The following is a 22,237-nucleotide window of genomic DNA, read 5'->3' on the forward strand; positions in this document are numbered from 1 at the left end:
CTGATGATAACACTGCTACCGGCTTGGTTTTTACAAATGAATGCAGATACAGATATAAAGGGTTTCCCAGGGAGCACTAGTGGTAAAGAACACTTCTGCCAATGCTGAAGACTAAGAGAAGCAGATTCAACCCCTGGGTCGGGAAGATCTCCTGGAGTAGGAAACGGCAACCCACTCTGGTATTGTTGCCTGGGAAATCCCATGGACAGAGGAGCCTGGCGGGCTGCAGTCCATGGGGCCGCAAAGACTCAGACATGACTTAGCGACTCAACCACATTTATACTACAGCACACACGAAGACAATTATATATATTTATGTGTCTGTGCATCTGTATCTATGTGTGTGCATGTGTGTGCTTAGTCCTGTCTGACCCTTTGCGACCCCATGGACTGCAGCCCGCCAGGCTCCTCTGTCCATGGGATTTCCCAGGCAACAATACTGGAGTGGGTTGCCATGCCCTCCTCCAGGGGATCTGCCCGACCCAGAAATCAAACCCACGTCTCCCGCATTGGCAGGTGGATTCTTTACTGCTGAGCCACTGGGGAAGCCCATAAATGGGTTAGATCGATCACTGCAGATGGTGACTGCAGCTATGAAATTAAAAGATGCTTGCTTCTTGGAAGAAAAGCTGTGACTAAACTAGACAGCATATTAAAAAGCAGAGACATTACTTTACCAACAAAGGTCCGTCTAGTCAAAGCTATGGTTTTTCCAATAATCATGTATTAGTGTGAGAGTTAGACTATAAAGAAAGCTGAGTGCCAAAGTATTGATGCCTTTGAACTGTGGTGTTACAGAAGATTCTTGAGAGTCCCTTGGACTGCAAGGAGAGCCAACCAGTCAATCTTACAGGAAATCAGTCCTGAATATTTATTGGAAGAACTGACGCTGAAGCTGAAACTCCAGTACTTTGGCCACCTGATGTGAAAAGCTGACTCATTGGAGAAGACCCTGATGCTGGGAAAGATTGAAGGTGGGAGGAGAACAGGACGACAGAGGGTGAGATGGTTGGATGGCATCACCGATGCAGTGGATATGAGTTTGAGTAAACTCCGGGAGTTCGTGATGGATAGGGAAGCCTGGCATGCTGCAGTCCCTGGGGTCGCAAAGAGTTGGACACAACTGAGCAACTAAACAACAAAGTTTTCAGCTAATTTGGGTAAGTATCAAGGACTCTGACGGCTGGATCGCATGGTAAAAGATGTTTAGCTTGGTGAGAACCTACCAAACTGTCTTCCAAAGTGGCTGTGTCAGTTTGCATTCCCATCAGCAAGGAATGAGAGTTCTTGTTGCTCCACATCCTTGCCAGTGTCTGGTGTCATCAGTGTTCTGAATTTTGACCATTCTACTAGACGTGTAGTTGTATATCATTGTTTCAATTTGCCTTTTCCTGATGACATGACATGGAGTAATTTTTCATATGCTTGCTTGCCATCTGTATATCTTCTTTAGTGAGGTATCTGTCTGGGTCTTTTGTGTATTTTTTAATATTTATTTTTATTTATCTGGCTGCACTGGGTTTGAGTTGTGGCATGTGGGATCCAGTTCCCTGACCAGGGATTGAACTCATGCCTCCTGCATTCGGAGCACTGAGTCTTAATCACTGGACCACAGGGAAATGTCTTTTGTGTATTTTGTAATTGAGTTGTTCATTTTTTAAATATTGCATTTCAAGAGTTCTTTGTATATTTTAGGGCTTCCTGGGTAGCTCATCTGGTAAAGAATCCGCCTGCAATGCAGGAAACCTGGGTTCGATCCCTGGGTTGGGAAGATCCCCTGGAGAAGGGGAACAGCTACCCACTCCAGCATTCTGGCCTGGAGAATTCCAAGGACTGTATAGTCTATGGGGTCGCAAAGAGTTGGACATGAGTGAATGACTTTCACTTCACTTTGTATATTTTGCATGATAGTCTTTAGTAGATATGTCTTTTGCAAATAACTTCTGCAGTCTGTGGCTTGTCTTTTCATTCTCTTGATAGTCTTTTGCAAAGTATAAGTTTTTAATTTTAAGGGAGTCCAGCTTATCAATTATTTCTTTCATGGATTGTACCGTTGGTGTTGTATTGAAAAAGCCATCACCATACACATGGTCTCTAGGTTTTCACCTGTATTATCTTCTAAGAGTTTTGTAGTTTTGCATTTTACATTTAGGTCTATGATCCACTTTGAGTTAAATTTTGTGAAGGGTGTAAGGTCTGGGTCTAGATTCTTTTCTTTTGCATGTGGATGTTCAGTTGTCCCAGCATCTATATTTAAAAGACTATTTTTGCTCCATTGTATAGTTTTTGCTCCTTTGTCAAAGATCAGTCAACTACGTTTATGTGAGTCTATTTCTGGGCTATTGATTTCCACCGATATTTGTCTTTTCTTTCACCAGTACCACACGGTATTTGCTTCTGCATCTTTATGCAAGCCCTGAAGTTGTCATGCAGTTCTTCAGCCTTGTTCTTCTTCAAAAATGAGTGAGCTATTCTGGGTCTCTGTCTCTCCTTACGGATTACAAAATTAGTTTGTTCATATCCACAAAGTAACTTGCTTAGAATTATGACTGAGGTTGCACTGAATCTATAGATCAAGCTGGGAATCCTAACTACGGTAGGATTATCTGGGCTGCCCTCTGCAGCCTCCTCAGACTTGCCCAGCAGTCACTCGAGACCTCAGGGATGTTCCAAACCCAATTCATTCTCTGAAGCACTAGGACAAGGAGAGTGTGTCTCCCCAGAGCCACTGTTCTCTCCGCAAGGTCCTCTTCTAGCCCGTGCTCCAGCCATTCTCTGTGTGTGGTGTCCTCGTTGCCTTTCCCTAACCATAATCTCCATGAAATCCCACCTCAGGAAGTCTCCCTGATTATCCCCCTTTGTGTCAGTCAGCTCTTACTTGTCATCATACACTGTCAACTCCTTGAAGGTGAAGAAGTCCACTATCTCTGTCTGTCCATTCATCTTTCTCTCTAATTATCCACTCATCTATCCATCCATCCATCCACCCACCCATCCAGCTATCTACCTGTTATCTATCTATTCATCCATTCATCTATCTCTGTTCATCTATCCATCCATCCAACAATCCATCTATTTTCAGTTTATCCATTCATCTATCTACCTATCATCTATCTATTCATTTATCCATCCATTCACCTATCTCTCTGTCCACTCAACCATCCATCCATCCATCCATCCTTCCAACAGTCTGTGTGTCTGTGTATCTTTCTCTCTATTGAAAGCACCTGTAAGTCTGAGCGCTGCTTTGTATTACCCTAGACAAATAAACTAACAATTGGCCAGTGCCAATTGGTAATGAGTACAGGATTTTCCACACTCCCTTGGGAGACCCTAAACTGGGTAAGTTCTGTCAGCTGCTCAAAGTATTGCGATTTTTTGGTCTCAGTCTCCCATCACCGCTGGAGAATTTTCCCAAAGCCCACCTGGAGGCACAGCCCCTCCTGCAGGCAGACCTGGGAATTAGCTGTTCTCAAAACTTCTTGCTTGCCCTGAGAGGTGAGCATTCAGTTCTCTGTCTGAAGACATAAAAGAGATTGTTCCATTTCTGTTTTTATGGGAAATACAGGCAGGAGTAGCATGTGCAGGGGAGGGTGGAACACAGTACTAAGAGAATGAGGTGGGCTGGTTGAGAGAGCAGTCAGGCCAGCCCTAGCTTGGAGAGGGAGAAAGAGAAGCACACCCCAAGTAAGCCTTGGGGTGCAACAGGGAGAAGGCGAGAGGGGAGTTGAATCCTCCAGACCCCATACCGTTGACCCCACAAACAAGCTGCCAAGAGAAGCAAAGCCGGAGAACCCAAGTGGAGGCCGCTCATTTAATCAGCATCCAGTTGGTTAAAAATAACTTCCCTTATTAGTTTAAGTGAGATCACCACAGGGCTGGAAATTCACTGTCAGTGAAACACAAATACTAGAAGGAAACAGAAACGTCTCCATTCATGGTGAGCTTTATTTCAAAAAAAGACACACAGGAGGAAGCCGCCTGCACATTGCCACAGGCTCTATTTGCCTTCTGGGCTTGTGAGGCATGTGTCTGCCGTTTTTGGAGCGAGCACCCTTCATTCTCCCTGTCTTGCTGAGAAGAAGTGGCAGCCTAGGGCTAAGTGTTATGAAGCATCTTTAGGAAAAAGGCAACCTTTAGAGGTGATGCTGTACCCAGGGTCTGCTGAACCAGACCTCAGGTGCACTCCCCAGGAGCCTCTTCTTGCTTCCCACCACCTTCCTTCAGCACACAGATTTCCCTTGTTTTGTTTTTTTGTTTGTTTTTAACTGCAGTATAGTTGACTTAAGCTGTGTTAGTTTCTGGTGTCCAGCCAAGTGATTCCATGATGTATACACACATATATATACAAACACACACATAGTAGTCTGTATGTGCTAATAACCCCTAATTTACCCCTTTCCCACCCCTCTTCCCCTTTGGTAACCATAGGTTTGTTTGCTGTGTCTCAGAATCTGTTTCTGTTTGGTAAATGAGTTTATTTGTATCAAAGTTTAGATTCCACATGTAAGTGATATCATATGGTATTCTTCTTTCTCTGTGTGACTTACCTCTCTTATTGACTGTCTACAATGTTCCAACTGGGGAAAAGTGGGGGGCCATGTGGGAGTGGTTTACATGCTCTTTCTAAAGGGCCAAAGGGAGAGGATCAGGGACAGAGCTCTCTGAGGAAAACTTGGGGGACCCACCCTGCTTTCCTGGAAAGCCCAAGAGACAACAGGCCTCTGATCCGTATCCCACCTCAGCATGCATCCCTGAGCCCCCTTCATCGCCCATCTGCAGCCTCCTCAGAGGTCAGGCCCTGTTGGAACAAGATCCCAGATTTTCCCACCTAAGCCTCTCCCTGTTGGTCTGGAGGTGATGGGGGTGGGCAGGCTAGGCTCCAGAAAAATTGCCCTGGGGTGTGGGGCTCAAGCGCTGTGTTTCAAAGGTCCCCACACAGGGCTCACTCTGCTAAAGTGGCATCAGTCCTCACATAAGCTGCCAGGCGTCCTGAATTTGCTTCAGTTTTGGTTTTTTTGGTTTTGCTTTGTTTTGTGCTTCCCTATCGTTTTTGTTTGTTTGTTTGTTTGTTTTGGGAGAAGTACGTAGACCTTTTGAGGGGAAATTTTCATTTACATGTAATCGCAAAGTTACAGAAAAATTCTAAGAATAAGGAACTCCCATAAATGCTTTATCCAGATTTACTAATGTGTTTTCATTTTGTGCCATTTGCTTGATCATTCTCTGGATAGATATAGATATCTATATAGATATCTATGTATAGAGAAATATATATCATACATACATACATGTATGTGTAGGCTTTGTTGTTGTTCAATTGCTAAGTCATGTCCAACTCTTTGTGACCCCATGGATTGCAGCATATCAGGCTCCTCTGTCCTCCACTGTCTCCTAGAGTTTGCTCAAATTCATGTACATTGAGTTGGTGACGCTATCTATCTCACCCTCTGCTGCCCCCATCTCCTTCTGACTTCAATCTTTCCAGCATCAGAGTCTTTTCCATTGGGTCACCTCTTTGCACCAGGTGGCCAAAGTTGTGGAGCTTCAGCTATAGCATTAGTTCTCCTATGAATATTCAGGGTTGATTTCCTTTAGGGTTGACTGGTTTGATCTTCCTGCTGTCCAAGGGACTCTCAAGAGTCTTCTCCAGCACCGCAATTCAAAAGCATCCATTCTTCAGTGTTGAGCCTTCTTTATGGCCCAACTGTCACATCCATACATGACTACTGGGAAAACCATAGCTTTGACTATATGGACCTTGATCAGCAAAGTGATGTCTCTGCTTTTTAAGATGCTGTCTAGGTTTCTCATAGCTTTCTTTCCAAGGAGCAAGCATCTTTTTAATTTCATGGCTACATGGTTGTGTATGTATACATATACAAATATGTATATATGTGTATCTGTAATTCCTTTCTCAATGACTTGAGAATGATTTGTAGATGTGATGTCCCTTTGTCCCCAAAAACCTTAGTACACGTTTCCAAGAACAAGGATATTCTCTTGCAAAACTGCAGTATAGTTACCAAAATTAGAGAACTTAAGCCCTGACACAATACTACTATCTAATTCATAATCCATATTCAGACTTCATCAATTATAGCTATTTCCGCTGATCCAGGATCACAGACTGCATTTTGTTGTCAAGTCTTTTTAGTCTATTTTAATTCAAAACAGTTGCCTAGCCCTTCTTTATCTTTCTTATCCTTGACATTTTGGAAAGAGTGTAGGCCAGTCATTCTGTATGACGGTTCTCAATTTGAGTCTGATTACTGTCTCTCCATGATCAGATTCAAGGTATGCGTTTTTGGCAGAAGCACTACTGCAATCAAGTTGTACTCCTCTGAGTGCAAGATATCAGGAGACACATCTCATCGGTTTGACAAGAACCCAGTTTTAGAGTCACGCTCATGGGTTTTAACTTGGTGCCCTATAAGATGTGAACAGATATCTCCAACCTCTGGCTTCTTCCTGCACTACAGCTGTGGACAGAGAGGCACACACTCACAGACACGCCACCTGTGAAGGCCTGTGAGGTGGAAGGCCCAGGATTTCCTTTTGGGATGGTGCGGAACACGTGGTTGGGTGATCAGAGGCCCCCGTCACCCCAGTCAACAGCCAGCCAACGTCCAGGAGCAAGGCCCCCACCCAGCAGCTGATGGTGGACTCGTGAATGAGCCTGGCTGAGACCAGCAGAGAAACACAGACTACTGTCTCTCCACCCCCCAAACAGTGAACTAAACAAGGGTTGTTGCTTTAAGCCACTACATTTATGGATGTAGCAAAGGATAGCACATACCCCTTGTTCATCAGGGGAAAGAGCTCAGACTCAGAAGCCCTGCATATCCATTGAGATCACGAAGAAAGAAGGTCATGCTGGCTTTCTTTTAGCTCTGTCCTGTCTCCCTCAGAGAGCTGAACCTCTGCCTAGGTTTGAGATTCAAAGGATCATTTTCATTTACTTATGCGGTTTAAAAACAAACCGTGGGTGTTGTTCTCCCCAGGCCTTTCCAGGGCACAGGCACGTCGTTCAGTCACTTGAGTGCGATCAACAGATGCCATAGTGGCAGAGAAATCTACCACCAAGACACATCTAACAGGCACCAGCCGGGGCTGTAGGGTTCACTGTGGCTCTTTTTTTAAAAATACATATACGTATTTATTTATTTGGCTGCTCCAGGCCTTAGTTGCGGCACACAGGATCTTTAGTTTTGGCATGTGAACTCTTAGTTGTGGCATGTGGGATCTAGTTCCCTGACCAGGGATCCAACCGGGGCCCCCCGCACTGAGAGTGCTGAGTCTCAGCCACTGGACCACTAGGGAAATCCCCACTGTGGCTCTTTGCTTTGTCAACTCTTCTGACCCCCTTCCCTGAAGATTGGGATTTGGTGCCTCTGGGAGGCAGCCTGAGGGTTTGTATTTCTAATATGTTCATCTGGTATTGCTCACCATCAAAGAGTTTTGGGAAACTGCATTCGTGAAGTACTTCTCCAACTAGGTTATGTCTTATAACCATTGAGTGTGTGCATGCATGCTAAGTCGCTTCAGTTGTATCTGACTCTATGCGAACTGTCAAGCTCCTCTACCCATGGGATTCTCCAGGCAAGAACACTGGAGTGAGTTGCCGTGTCCTCCTCAAGGGAATCTTCCTGACCCAGGGATTGAACCCACATCTTTTAACATCTCCTGCACTGCCAGGCAGGTTCTTTACCACTAGAGCCAGCTGGGAAGCCCTGGGGAAGCTTTGAAAAGCCCCAACATCCACAGCATTTATATCTGAATCTCCGGGGCTGGCACCCAGGCCTCAATATTTCTTCAAACTTCCCAGATGAGAACACTGTGCAGCCAGGCAGGAGCTGTGGTGATGTCTGTGACTGATGAGTAAGCAGCTTGCTTTCTCCCGCTGTGCACGGACATTACCTTTCAGTGGCATGAATTTCTGCCAGTGAAGGTGTACTTTTCCCAGGCCTCATGATACGCTGCCCTGGAGACTCCTTTATGGTTTTCTCCTCATCATTCAGCTGGTTTCCCATAAGAAAGTCGAATTTTCCTTTCTCAGAGCAGTTTCCTAAATCCTATAAATTTCCTTTCGGGAAAAATTTTTTTTTTTCTTTGTAGAAAAATTTCCACCATGAAGGCAGATTGAAGGGCAAGCAGTATCAGCAGCTGTAGCAGATGCTGTCAGGGGTCCACGGACAGGGGCTCTAGGTAGACATCTGTGCGTCTCTGTTGGAGGTTGGCTTGCCTGTTGGAACGCTTTGCCTGAGCACACAGAAATCCAGAAGAGTCCGGCAATTTACACCTCCCGGAAGTAGCCCTTACCCAGTGACTGACAAAAGAAGTGGTATAAATAGCCCTGCTCTCTCTCTCCTGATCAGGAACCCCATGATGACCTGTGGTCACTGTCTCCAGAGAGCCCCTGCGGGGCCGCACCGGAGTTACTCCCCACCCACACCCACCTCCCAACCCGCTGGCTTTTCTTCAGAAGACTTCCTGATTCATGATGTTCAGTGAATCCATCGTAAAGCTGGCTTCTAATAGAACGCAACCTAAAGGCCAGCCCCCACGAGCACACCCTCCAAGACCTTTAGAGAGGCTCTGGCACTGACCTTCATCCTTCATACACAGTGCGTTGTGTGTACCCCCAGGAACCGGGCTGCTTTCAACCCTCACATCGACAGCTCGCATGTTTTGCTGTTCACCCCTCCCCTTGCTGCAGACGGTTGTCCTGAAACAGACAAGACAGTGGGTTAGGAGAGCTAACCAAAACCGGCAAAGAATTCTCCTCTGCCATCAGCCCTGAATCAGCAGATATTTTTCCGATTCAGGAGTTTTGGCTGAAAGTATCAATATTCTTCCCAGAGGTTCCTCTAAAAGCAGGAAGTTGTATGTGATGCTTGAGTTCAGGTCACATATATTGATTCAAGTTTCAGATAAAATACATTGCTGATCTCTTCCAGTATATGCTTGGTTTTTATTTCATAAAATTCTGCTCTTTATTTGTTCCCTTCTTTTGGGGGGATGGGTTTGTTTTGCTGTCCTTTTCAGATTTCTTAAGATAGATAGTTATTAGTTCCTGAACCTTCAGACTCTTTCCTTTTCTAACATAAGCATTTAATGTTTTTGTTAAAGCGTTTAAGGCATTTTCCTCCAGGTATAGCTCTAGTAGCATCCCATGAGTTTGGGTATGCTTTGTATGTGTGTGCACATATGTGTATGTATATACATATATATATATATATACACACACACACACGTATATATATATTTTTTGGCCACACTGTGTGGCATGTAGAACCTTAGTTCCAAGAGGGATGGAACCCATGCCCCCTGGATTAGGAGCACAGAGTCTTAACAACTGCACTGCCAGAGAAGTCCCTGTTATATTTTAATATATTTCTACATAATCTACATGTATGTAAATTTCCATTATAATTTATTTTTGTCCCATGATTTGTTTAGGGGTATCACTTAAATCAACAAATAGAATTTTTTAAAATCCACCTGATAGTTCTTGTTTTCTTTTTCTTTTTTCATTTGTGCCATATGATGTAGACACAGCCCATCTATGTACTTCCCCACATAAATGAAAACACATGTTCATAGAAAAACTTGTACATAAATGTTCACAACAGGTTTATTTGTTACAGAGCCAAAATGGAAACAACACATGCCTATCAGGAAGTGAATGGATAAACAAACTGCAGCATACTTGATGCAATCAAGTATTATTTAGCCGTAAAAAACAATGAACCATTAGTAACATAAAATATAGATGAATATCAAAATAATTTTTGAGTGAAAGGAGTCAGAAAAAGAGCATATGCTGTATGACTCTATTTATATGAAATACAAATTAACCTCAGGTGTCAGAAAGCTGATCAGTGGCTATGTGGGCACAGAGGTGGATGAATGGGTGATGGAGGTAGAAAGGGACTTTAAAAATTTTTTTATTTATTCTTGGCTGCACTGGGTCTTTGTTACTGCATACAGGCTTTCTCTAGTTGTGGAGAGTGGGGGCTACTCTCTATTTGCAATGCACAGGCTTCTTATTGCAGTGGCCTCTCTTGTTGTGGAGCACAGGCTCTTGAGAGCATGGACTTCAGTGGTTGCGGCATGTGGGCTCAGTAGTCGTGGCACACAGGCTTAGTTGCCCTGCAGCATATGGAATCTTCCTGGACCAGGAATTGAACCCATGTCTCCTGCATTGGCAGGCAGATTCTTAACCACAGGACCACTAGGGAAGTCCTGTATCTTTTTTAAAATTAGACTCCACATATGAGTGATATCACATGATTGTCTTCCTCTGTTGGACTTATTTTACTTAGTATGATCATTTCTAGGTCCACCCATATTGCTGCCAAAGGTACTGTTTCTTTTTTAAGACTGAGTGGTATTCCATTGCCTTTATGTACCAATTCTTTACCCATTCCTCTGTTGACAGACATTTAGATTGCATTCATGCCCTGACTATTGTGAACAGTGTTGCACTGAACATTGGGGTGTATGTGACTTTCAAATTATGGTTTTCTCTGGATATATGCCCAGGAGTGGGATTGCTAGATCATATGGAAGCTCTGTTTTTACTTTTTTTAAGGAACCTCCACACTCTTCTTCAGACTGGCTGTACTAATTTACATTCCCACCAACAGGTTAGGAGGTGATGGTCCTTGTTTTCTAATCAGAGCATCACATTTGCTTAATTTAATCACATATCTCTTTGAATTTAAATCTGCCATATTTCTATTAGTCCTGCCCATTCTTTCTTCCTCTCTTTTCTTTTCCAGATTTTGATTGTTTGAATTCCTTTTTAGCAATCTCTTCTTCTTCTGTATTGTTTTGGAAGCTACATGTCCTTTTACAATTCTTTTAGTGGTTGCTCCAGAGGTTATAACATGCTTCTTTGATTTATTAAAATTTAATATTTCTTTTACCCTCTTTCCCAACAACACAACTTAAAATACTATGTATTAACATATTTCAAACACTTCCTGACTTATATGCTATTTTTTAGTGTTTAGTATTACTGTTACTGCTTTATATAATTATAGATCTTCCTCAACTTACAATGGGGTTATATCCCCCAAAACTTTTAAAAAGTTGAAAATATGGTAAGTAAAAAATGCATGTAATACACATAGCCTACTGAACATCAGAGCTTAGCCTAGGCTACCTTAAACATGCTCTAGACACTTACATTAGCCTACAGTTGGGTAAGATCATCTAACAGTTTATTTTACAATAAAGCATTGAATGTCTCATGCAATTTATTGAATGCCATACTGAAAGTGAAAAAGCTGAATAGTCGTCTCACCACAGAATGGCTATAAGTGTATCAGTTTTTATTCTCATGATCGCATGGCTGACTGGGAGCTGCAGCTTACTGCCACTGTCCCGCATCACAAAAAAGTATCAGATAGTATCTCCCTAGCCTAGAAAGAGATCAAAATTCACAACTTGAAGAACCATATCTATTGAAAGCATAATGCTTTCATGCCATCATAAAGTTAAAAAGTTGTAAGCTGAACCACCATAAGTCAGGGACCATCTGTATGTAATTTCAGTTCACCCCTATATTTACTTTTACCACTCAATTGTTTCTTGCGTCTCCAGTTGTCCACCTGCAATTGTTTCCCTCCTGCCAGAAGAACATGCTTCAGGGTTTCATTTAGTGCAGATCATATGTAATGAATTCTCTCACCTTTTGTCTGTCTGAAAATTCTTTATTTTACGTTTATTCTCTGAAGATATTTTCACTGGGTATAGAATTCCAGTTTGGTAATATTTTCTTTCAGCACTTTGAAGGCATCATTCAGTGGTCTTTGGGCTTTCACTGTCACTTTATTTTTTTTTTTTTAATTTTTTTATTAGTTGGAGGCTAATTACTTCACAACATTTCAGTGGGTTTTGTCATACATTGATATGAATCAGCCATAGATTTACACGTATTCCCCTCACTGTCACTTTATTGTTGCTCCTTTGAAGGTACTCTTTCTTTTCCTTATTGCTTTTAACAGTTTTTCTTCATATTTGATTCTTACCAGTTTTACTATTTTGTTCCAAGTTGTGAAACTCTTTATTTATCCTGATTGGGCTTCCCAGGGCTTCTTAAATCTGTGTGTGAGTATTTTTCCACAGTTGTGGCTAAATCTCATATTACTTTTGCTTCATCTTATTTCTCTTCTTCTTTTAGAATTCCAATGACATGCATCTTCTTCGCTTTGTACTCTTTCTTCTGTACTTTCATCCCTTTTCTTCTGTTCTTTATTCTGGACATTTTCTTCTAAAATATCTTCCAGTTCATTAATTTTCTCTTTGACTCTTAAAATCAGCTGTTAGATTTAGCTATTAATTTCTTAATTACAGCTATTGTATTTTTCATTTCTGGAGTTTTTATTTGGTTATTTTCATAGTTTTCAGCCTTCTGCAAGATTCTCCTTTTTGTCCTTTGTAGTTTGAACATTTTAAAGAGTTATTTTAAAGTCTGCATCTACCAGTGTTAACATCTAGAATTTCTATTGGTTATTTTTATTATTGTTGCCTTGTCTCCCCAGTTCAGTTCAGTCACTCAGTCGTGTCCAACTGTTTGTGACCCCATGGACTGCAGCATGCCAGGCTTCCTTGTCCATCACCAACTCCTGAAGTTTACTCAAACTCAAGTCCATTGAGTCGGTGATGCTATCCAAACACCTCATCTTTTGTTGTCCCCTTCTCCTCCCGCCTTCAATCTTTCCCAGCATCAGGGTCTTTTCAAATGAGTCAGTTCTTCTTCAGGTGGCCAAAGTATTGGAGTTTCAGCTTCAGCATCAGTCCTTCCAATGAATATTAGGGGCTGATTTCCGTTAGGATGGACTGGTTGGATCTCCTTGCAGTCCAAGGGACTGTGAAGAGTCTTCTCCAACACCACAGTTCAGAACCATCAAATCTTCAGCACTCAGCTTTCCTTATGGTCCAACTCTCACATCCATACATGACTACTGGAAAAACCATAGCTCTGACTAGATGGACCTTTGTTGGCAAAGTAATGTCTCCGCTTTTTAATATGCTGTCTAGGTTGGTCATAGTGTTTCTTCCAAGGAGCAAGTGTCTTTTAATTTCATGGCTGCAGTCACCATCTTCAGTGATTTTGGAGCCTCCCAAAATAAAGTTTGTCACTGTTTCCACTGTATGCTCATCTATTTGCCATGAAGTGATGGGACCAGATGCCATGATTTTAGTTTTATGAATGTTGAGTTTTAAGCCAACTTTTTCACTCTCCTCTTTTAGTTTCATCAAGAGGCTCTTTAGTTCTTCACTTTCTGCCATAAGGGTGGTGTTATCTGCATATCTGAGGTTATTGATATTTCTCCTGGAAGTCTTGATTCCTGCTTGTGCTTCTTCCAGCCCAGCGTTTCTCATGATGTAGGCTGCATATAACTTAAATAAGCAGGGTGACAATATCCAGCCTTGATGTACTCCTTTTCCTATTTGGAACCAGTCTGTTGTTCCATGTCCAGTTCTAACTGTTGCTTCCTGACCTGCACACAGATTTCTCAGGAGGTAAGTAAGGTGGTCTGGTATTCCTATCTTCCTATCTCTTAAAGAATTTTCTACAGTTTGTTGTGATCCACACAGCCAAAGGCTTTGGCATAGTCAATAATGCAGAAGTAGATGTTTTTCTCGAACTCTCTTGCTTTTTCTGTGACCCAGCGGATGTTGGCAGTTTGTTCTCTGGTTCCTCTGCCTTTTCTAAATCCAGCTTGAACATCTGAAAGTTCACAGTTCATGTACTGTTGAAGCCTGGCTTGGAGAATTTTGAGCGTACTTTGCTAGTGTGTGACATGAGTGTAACTGTGCAGTAGTTTGAGCATTCTTTGGCATTGCCTTTCTTTGGGATTGGAATGAAAACTGACCCCATGTGACTGGTGCCTCCCCATGTGACTGATTATTTTATACTATGTGACAAGTCTTTTATTTGCTAACATAGTTTGTAGAAATAATCTAGGATAATATTATTTTCCTCTAAAGAAATTTTTTAAAATTATTTAATTATTTATTTTATTTGGCTGCACCGAGTCTTAATTGTGACATGTGAGATCTTTGATCTTCATTGTGGTATGCAGGATTTTATATTTTATTAGTTGCGGCATCTGGGGTCTAGTTCTTTGACCAGGGATCGAACCTGAGATCCCACATTAGGTGCATGGAATCCTAGCCACGGGACCACCAGGGAAGTCCTTGCACTGTGCATTTAATAGTCAGTTTTTGGTGGGGAGGGGAGATGGACCCACAGTGAAATGTACTACTAATGGTCAGATACTTCTTGGTTCCAGAAATATTAACATGGAAAACTATTTTAATATGTCATTTAGTAAATATATCAAATAAGCATGTTTACTGTATAAAGAAATATCTAAGCAAGGTAGAGATCCACTACATAATATGTTTTAATACGTTACAGCAAACCCCGAGAAGATAAATCTTTCCAATGACTTAGTTTCAATTTGTAATGCCTAGGAGACCTAAGCCTGGCTCCAAGCTGGCTCTTTAGAATCTCTGAATACCTTGATTATCTGATTCATTGATAGTAACAGAGTTATTAAAAGTATCCATACTTAACTACACTAGGGAAACACGTATTATCACTGGTCATATTTTATTGATTTAGGACCTTGAAAGTCTAATATTAGGCAGAGAGAGTCACAATTCCAGAGTCACTGAAAAGTTTTGGAGGTAGTTTCATTTGTTCTCTTTGTTCAATTGCTGCTTCACCTTTGGGGATGTGAATCAGCATGGTTGTGTATGTTTTCTGTGGCTATTTCCCAGCCAGACATCTTCAGGGTCAAGTAGTTCTTGGAGCCCATTTGTTCTCTCACATTCCTGTGGCATGAAGGAAAAAGTGGAATGGCTCCTGCCCTCTCTGTCTATGACTAATAAACAGAGCAGTTAGCAGCACTAATGGGATGTTTTCTCCTAGCCAGCCACAGAATTATTTCTCCACAAGGATTCCAAGGGTCAGGAATTCAGATAGGGCACGATGGGAAAGGCTTGTCTCTGCTATATAATGTCTAAGGCTGATCTGGGGAGACTCATCTAAGGGGGGCTGGCTCACTCAATAGCTGGGGGTTGGAATCACCCGGAGGCAGTTAATGCTTGCTAGGGGTTGGGAAATCAGTTGGGGCTATTGGTGAAAGTGCACACACAGGGCATTTCCATGTGGCCCAGGCTTCCTAGGACTTCTCAGTGGTAGCATCTCAAAAGTAAGTGTCCCCAGAAACCGGAGAGTGACTTTTTCCGACCTAGCCTCAGAGTATCACTCCCGCTGTGTTCTACTGGTCGAGGCAATTCTACGCTGTCCCTCATTCAAGGGTAGAGGACACTGGGACTTCCCTGGTAATCCAGTGGTTAAGACCCTGTGCTTCTCCTGCCAGAGGCAAGGGTTTGATCCCTGGGTGGGGAATGAAGATCCCACAGGTCACACGGTGAGGCCAAAAAAATAAGGAGTAATATAAAAACAAACAAAATACAAAGGGAAAGGACATTGACCGCATTTCTCAATGGGAGTAATGTGAAAGAATTTGTAATTATATTCTAAAACCTCCATGCCATGCTCCTCTTTTCTCATGGATGCAGATGAACCTCCACAGAGAAAAGGAGATAAAGAGCATACGTCAAACAGTTAAGGGTCATTAACTCTGAGGTAGAGAAGAAGAGAGAAACTCACTTTGTGCTTTGTATATATGAATTATCTGAAATCTTTATGAGCATGTATTATTTTTGTAACCTAAAAGGCAATTCAAAATAACAAAGCAAGGGGGAAAAGACTGCAACAGAACTCCAGAAATATGTTTTTATATGAGAACTCAAACCAAAAAATATACTGCAAGCCACAGCCCACTGCACTCTGTCTATCCTGGTGCCTCAATAGAACGATGACTGAGCCACCAAATCAGCCCTGATGGGGCAGTGGGGTAGGTTGGAAGGAGAGTGCCCCCGGCTGGCCTGACTTACCCCAGGGTGCCGTCCGCCAGCCAGCCCGTGGTGCACACCGCTAAGGCGCAGTCCTGGACCACCTTCCGCAGCTCATCTGCAGACACCAGGTGAGCACCCCTGTTCCTGCAGGAAAGCCGCGCGGCCTCCAGTGCCAGGCCCCGAGAGCCGTTCTGAGACTCCAGGACGAAGAGCTTCCCTGTGTGAGGACAAGCAGGGACACAGGCTGATTCCAGGATCCCAGGGAATTTAACCTCAGCAGACGCCCCCCGGGGCAAACACCTGTCAGGACTGTGGTCTCTCCCACTTGCTCAAAGACTGAAGCGCAGCAACTACCACAGTGCACTCATCCCTGGGACCAAATGATGACAGTTATAATTTTTTACTCTTAAAAAAAAAAAAATCAACTATCTGTTCTGGCATGTTTATCTGGATAAGTCCTTCAAATCTTCCATTTAAAAAGATGCTTAGCGGCATTATTTACAATGCTTGGCAATTTCCTTGCCAAGACAAGGAAACATCCTAACTGTATATCAGTAGATGAATGGATAGAGAGAGATACACAACGGAAAACTATTCATCCATAAAAAAGAATGAAAGTTTGCCATTTGCAGCAACATGGACGGACTTCAAGAGCATTATGAGAAGGGAAATATGTCAGAAAAAGACAAATACTGTACAATATCACTTAAATGTGGAATCTAAGAAATACAACAATAGTGAATATAACAACAAAGAAGCAGACTCACAGATACAGAGAACAAAGTAGTAGGGGAATGAAAGGGGGAGGGGAAATCCGGGGGTGGGGGAGGTACAAACTGCTGCCTGTAAGACAGGCTCAAGGATGTGTTGCACAACACAGGGAATATAGCCAGTATTTTGTAATATTTGTAAATGGAAGACCAGGGACTGCAGCACTCCAGGCTTCCTTGTCCATCACCAACTCCCGGAGCTTGCTCAAACTCACGTCCATCCAGTCAGGGATGCCATTCAACCATCTCATCCTCTGTCATCCCCTTCATCCACCTTGAATTTTTCCCAACATCAGGGTCTTTTCTGATGAGTCAGTTATTCACATCAGGTGGTCAAAGTATTGGAGTTTCAGCTTCAGCATCAGTCCTTCCAATGAATATTCGGGACTGATTTCCTTTAGGATGGACTGGTTGGATCTCCTTGCAGTCCAAAGGACTCTCAAGAGTCTTCTCCAACACCACAGCTCAAGAGCATCAATTCTTGGGTGCTCAGTTTTCTTTATAGTCCAACTCTCACATCCATACATGACTACTGGGAAAACTACAGCTTTGACTAGACGGACCTTTGTCAGCATAGTAACATCCCTACTTTTTAATATGCTGTCTAGGTTGGTCATAGTGTTTCTTCCAAGGAGCAAGTGTCTTTTAATTTCATGGCTGCAGTCACCATCTGCAGTGATTTTGGAGCCCAAGAAAATAAAATCTCTCACTGTTTCCACTGTTTCCCCATCTATTTGCCATGAAGTGATGGGACCATATGCCATGATCTTAATTTTTTGAATGTTGAGTTTTAAGCCAGCTTTTTCACTCTCCTCTTTCACTTTCGTCAAGAGGCTCTTTAGTTCCTCTTCACTTTCTGCCATAAGGGTGGTGTCTTCTGCGTATCTGAGGTTATTGATATTTCTCCCAGCAATCTTGATTCCAGCTTGTGCTTCATCCAGCCCAGCATTGCACATGATGTACTCTGCATATAAGTTAAATAAGCAGGGTGACAATATACAGCCTTGATGTACTTCTTTCCCAATTTGGAACCAGTCTGTTGTTCCATGTCTGGTTCTAACTGTTGCATCTTTTTTTTATTTTTATTTTTTCATTTATTTTTATTAGTTGGAGGCTAATTACTTTACAGTATTAACTGTTGCTTTTTGACCTGCATACAGATTTCTCAGGAGGCAGGTCAGGTGGTCTGGTATTCGTCTCTTGAAGAATTTTCCAGTTTGTTGTGATCCACACAGTCAAAGGCTTTGGTGTAGTCAATAAAGCAGAAGTAGATTTTTTTTCTTGAACTCTCTTGTTTTTTCTATGATCCAATGGATGTTGGCAATTTGATCTCTGCTTCCTCTGCCTTTTCTAAATCCAGCTTGAAGATCTGGAAGTTCTCGGTTCACATACTGTTGAGGCCTTGCTTGAAGGATTTTGAGGATTACTTTACTAGCGTGTGAGATGAGTGCAATTGTGCGGTAGTTTGAACATTCTTTGGCATTGCCGTTCTTTGGGATTGGAATGAAAACTGACCTTTTCCAGTCCTGTGGCTACTGCAGAGTTAACTTTGCAGGTATATTGAGTGCAGCACTTTAACAGAATCATATTTTAGGATTTGAAATAGCTCAGCTGAAATTCCATCACCTTCAATAGCTATGTTTGTAGTAGTGCTTCCTAAGGCCCACTTGACTTCACTTTCCAGGATGTCTGGACAAAACGTTTCTGACAAAATGTGATCCACTGGAGAAGGGAATGCAAACCACTTCAGTATTCTTGCCTTGAGAACCTCATGAACAGTATGAACAGGCAAAGATATAACACTGAAATATGAACTCCCCAGGTCGGTAGGTGCCCAATATGCTACTGGAGAAGAGTGTAGACCTAACTCCAGAAAGAATGAAGAGACAGAGCCAAAGCGAAAACAACGCCCAGTTGTGGATGTGACTGGTGATGGAAGTAAAGTCAGATGCTGTAAAGAATAATACTACAAAGGAACCTGGAAAGTTAAGTCCATGAGTCAAGGTAAATTGGAAGTGGTCAAGCAGGAGATGGCAAGAGTGAACATTGACATTTTAGGAATCAGTGAACTAAAATGGACTGGAATGGGCAAATTTTATTCAGATGACCATTATATCTACTACTACAGGTAAGAATCCCTTAGAAGAAATGGAGTAGCCCTCATAGTCAACAAAAGAGTCTGAAATTAAGTACTTGGGTGCAATCTCAAAAACAACAGAATGATCTCTGTTCGTTTCCAAGGCAAACCATTCAATATCACAGTAACCCAAGTCTATGCCTCAACCAGTAATGCTGAAAAAGCTGAATAGTTCTATGAAGACCTACAAGACCTTCTAGAACTAACACCTAAAAAAGATGTCCTTTTCATTAATAGTGGACTGGAATGCAAAAGTAGGAAGTTTAGAGATACCTGGAGTAACAGGCAAGTTTGGCCGTGGAGTACAAAATGAAGCAGGGCAAAGGCTAACAGAGTTTTGTGAAGAGAACGTACTGGTCATAGCAAATGCCCTCTTAGAACAACACAAGAGAAGACTCTACACATGGACATCACCAGATGGTCAATACAGAAATCAGATTGATTATATTCTTTGCAGCCGAAGATGGAGAAGCTTTATACAGTCAGCAAAAACAAGACCAGGAGCTGACTGTGGCTCAGATCATGAACTCCTTATTGCAAAATTCAGACTTAAATTGAAGAAAGTAGGGAAAACCACTAGACCATTCAGGTATGACCTTAATTAAATCCCTTACAATTATACAGTTGAAGTGACAGATTCAAGGGATTAGATCTGATAGAGTGCTTGAAGAACTATGGACGGAGGTTTGTGACATTGTACAAGAGGCAGTGATCAAGACCATCCCCCCAAAAAAGAAAAAGAAGTGCAAAAAGGCAAAATGGTTGTCTGAGGAGGCCTTACACATAGCTGAGAAAAGAAGAGAAGCTAAAGGCAAAGAAGAAAAGGAAAGATACACCCATCTGATTGCAGAGTTCCAAAGAATAGCAAGGGGAGGTAACAAAGCCTTCCTCAGTGATCAGTGCAGAGAAACAGAGGAAAACAATAGAATGGGAAAGACTAGAGATCTCTCAAGAAAATCAGAGATACCAAGGGAACATTTCATGCAAAGATGGGCACAATAAAGGACAGAAATTGTATGGACCTAACAGAAGCAGAAGATATTAAGAAGAGGTGGCAAGAATACACAGAAGAACTGTACAAAAAAGATCTTCACGACCCAGATAACCGTGATGGTGTGACCACTAACCTGTAAATGGAAAGTAACCTTCAAAATTGTATAAAAATTAAAACACTGAAAAAGAATAGATAAAAAGGCATTTTACAAACCCCGTATGCTGAGGCTCAGCGTCCTAGGTTCCCCTGGGTGGGGTCACTTGGTGTCCGAGGCCCTGATTCAGCCTCAGCTCTGCCTCCTTCTGCTGCCCTGCCCTGGAGTGTGGCTTCACACCCAGCAGGTGGCTTCCCTCCTCTCTCAGGACATCATTACTTCCCACGATGAGCACGCTTGTGTAGCTGCATTTCTCCCCACCAGACAAGACAGCAGTGGCCTCGTCTCTTGCACCCTGGCTGCCGGCACTACATCAATCTATGGGCAAGAAACCTCAAGAAACATAGGAGAGATGGGTGGAATAGGACATGAACTCAGGGAGAGCAAAAGAGTCTAAAAGCAAGAGACAGCTTTAGGCAAGAAAACCATGTTGCAGGAGGGAGTGCTGGGGTCCCCAGCAACTTCTTGAAGGGACCAAGTAGGGACCCTGTTTGAAGGTAAAAGCAGGGGAGAAAAAGCCCACCTAAAATGTCACATTTCACTTCTGTCAGCAAAATTAACATAAAATATTGATTTTAATCAAATAAGAACCTTAACTGTCATCTACTGCAAAATTGTTACCACAAACACAGTAATCTTCCCAGCTTTGGAGCCAAAAGCTATAATAAAAAAAATGCAAAAACTTTTCGCAATAAACATACCTGAAGGTGACTGCAGTTCCTTCAGACATGGTGCCAGTGAGCAGAAAATGACCTGAATAACTGTATTAATACTTGGTAGTCCTACCTGAAGAAGCAAGCATGCACCCTCAAGACACTTTTGTATTAATAGCATTTGTGTATCTGGGGAAAAAACAGCTATGAAATTAGACACAGGTTTTTTGATGGTCAAACCCCGGAGATAAAAGTGAAAGCCAAGGGTTCACATGATGTAAGAAATCTGCTAGACATCTCTTCCCTCCTCCAGCACTTCCCTGCTACATGCACACGTGAATCTGAGAGTCTGAAATGTTGAACTCTCAAGATAAAAGAGTGGACAAGGGTAAACTATATCCCCTCCCCTCATTCTGAAGACTGTCGGATGAGTCATCTTGGTGCTAGGAACCCAAATGCTAATCTTCGCTGAGATCTGTAGTCCTAACAAAAAATGGATGTCTAAAATACGTCAAGCCATGGATGTAGCCTAAAGTGGCCTGAGACTAACATTTACCCAGACACCTCATAGGAACAAATGGAGGGGGGCGGGGGGAAACACCTTTATCTTATGCTTCAGGAAATCCCACGCAAACACTTTTTTCAAAGGCAATGACCACCAAAGCAAAACACAGCGAAGAGTACAAGGAAACGAGGCACTATGAGTAAGAAGCAACAGATACAACATGTAACAGACGCTGACCTAAAAATAAGTCCAATGCTGGTACTAACAATCGTCAATGATGATTACTATATTTAGAGAAATAACAAATTTGAAAATATCTGCAAAGAACAGGAAGCTATAAAAAGTTACTAAGCTGACTTGGAAAAGAACAAAATAGGAAATCTAGAATTTTTTTTTAAATGATAAAATTAAAATGTAATAAATGTTTTTGACTGCATATCAGACACATTTGAACAAAGAACTTATCCTTGAAAAAGAAATCAGAAGACATCATCCAAAATGTAGTAAAATGACCAAAAAGATGGAAAATATTAATATTACTCAGCTGTAAAAAAGAATGAAATAATGCCATTTGCAGCAACATGGATGAACCTAGAGATGGTCATACGGAGTGAAGTGAGTCAGGGAAAGACAAATGTCTTATGATGTCACTTACATGTGGAATCTAAAACGTGATATAAATGAACTTATTTACAGAACAAAAATAGACTCACAGACACAGAAAACGAACTTATATGGTTACCAAAGAGGATGAGGGGGGAGACGAATCAGGAGTTTGGGATTAATGTATATGCACTACTATATATAAAACAGATTATCAACAAGGACCTACTATGTAACACAGAGAGCTATATTCAACATATTGTAATAACCTATAATGGAAAAGACTATTAAAAAGTGAATCACTTTGCTCTATACCTGAAACTAACACAACATTGTAAATTAACTATACTTCAGTTTAAAAAGTGGTTAGAATATAAAAACTAAAAAATAGAACAGCAGAGAGCAACACCTCCCAACTTTGTCCTTGAGGCCACCATTGCCCTAATGCCAAAACTAGACAGAAGACACAA

The 22,237-nt window shown here is 42.1% G+C and overlaps 1 protein-coding gene across 1 annotated transcript in view; it reads right to left on the reverse strand.

Annotated features, from left to right (window-relative positions):
- The window catches only part of SUSD5 (sushi domain containing 5), a 44,332-nt gene that overhangs the window by 18,209 nt on the left and 3,886 nt on the right, over window positions 1–22,237 (reverse strand). Inside the window, exons 2-3 of the mRNA XM_061129138.1 lie at window positions 15,991–16,168; window positions 8,610–8,728 (exon numbers count right to left, since the gene is read on the reverse strand). Of these exons, the coding sequence (XP_060985121.1) occupies window positions 8,610–8,728; window positions 15,991–16,168 (297 nt within the window). The remainder of the gene's footprint in view (window positions 1–8,609; window positions 8,729–15,990; window positions 16,169–22,237) is intronic.

Source organism: Dama dama, chromosome 24 (assembly GCF_033118175.1).
Source record: "Dama dama isolate Ldn47 chromosome 24, ASM3311817v1, whole genome shotgun sequence".
Taxonomy (NCBI): Eukaryota; Metazoa; Chordata; class Mammalia; order Artiodactyla; family Cervidae; genus Dama; species Dama dama.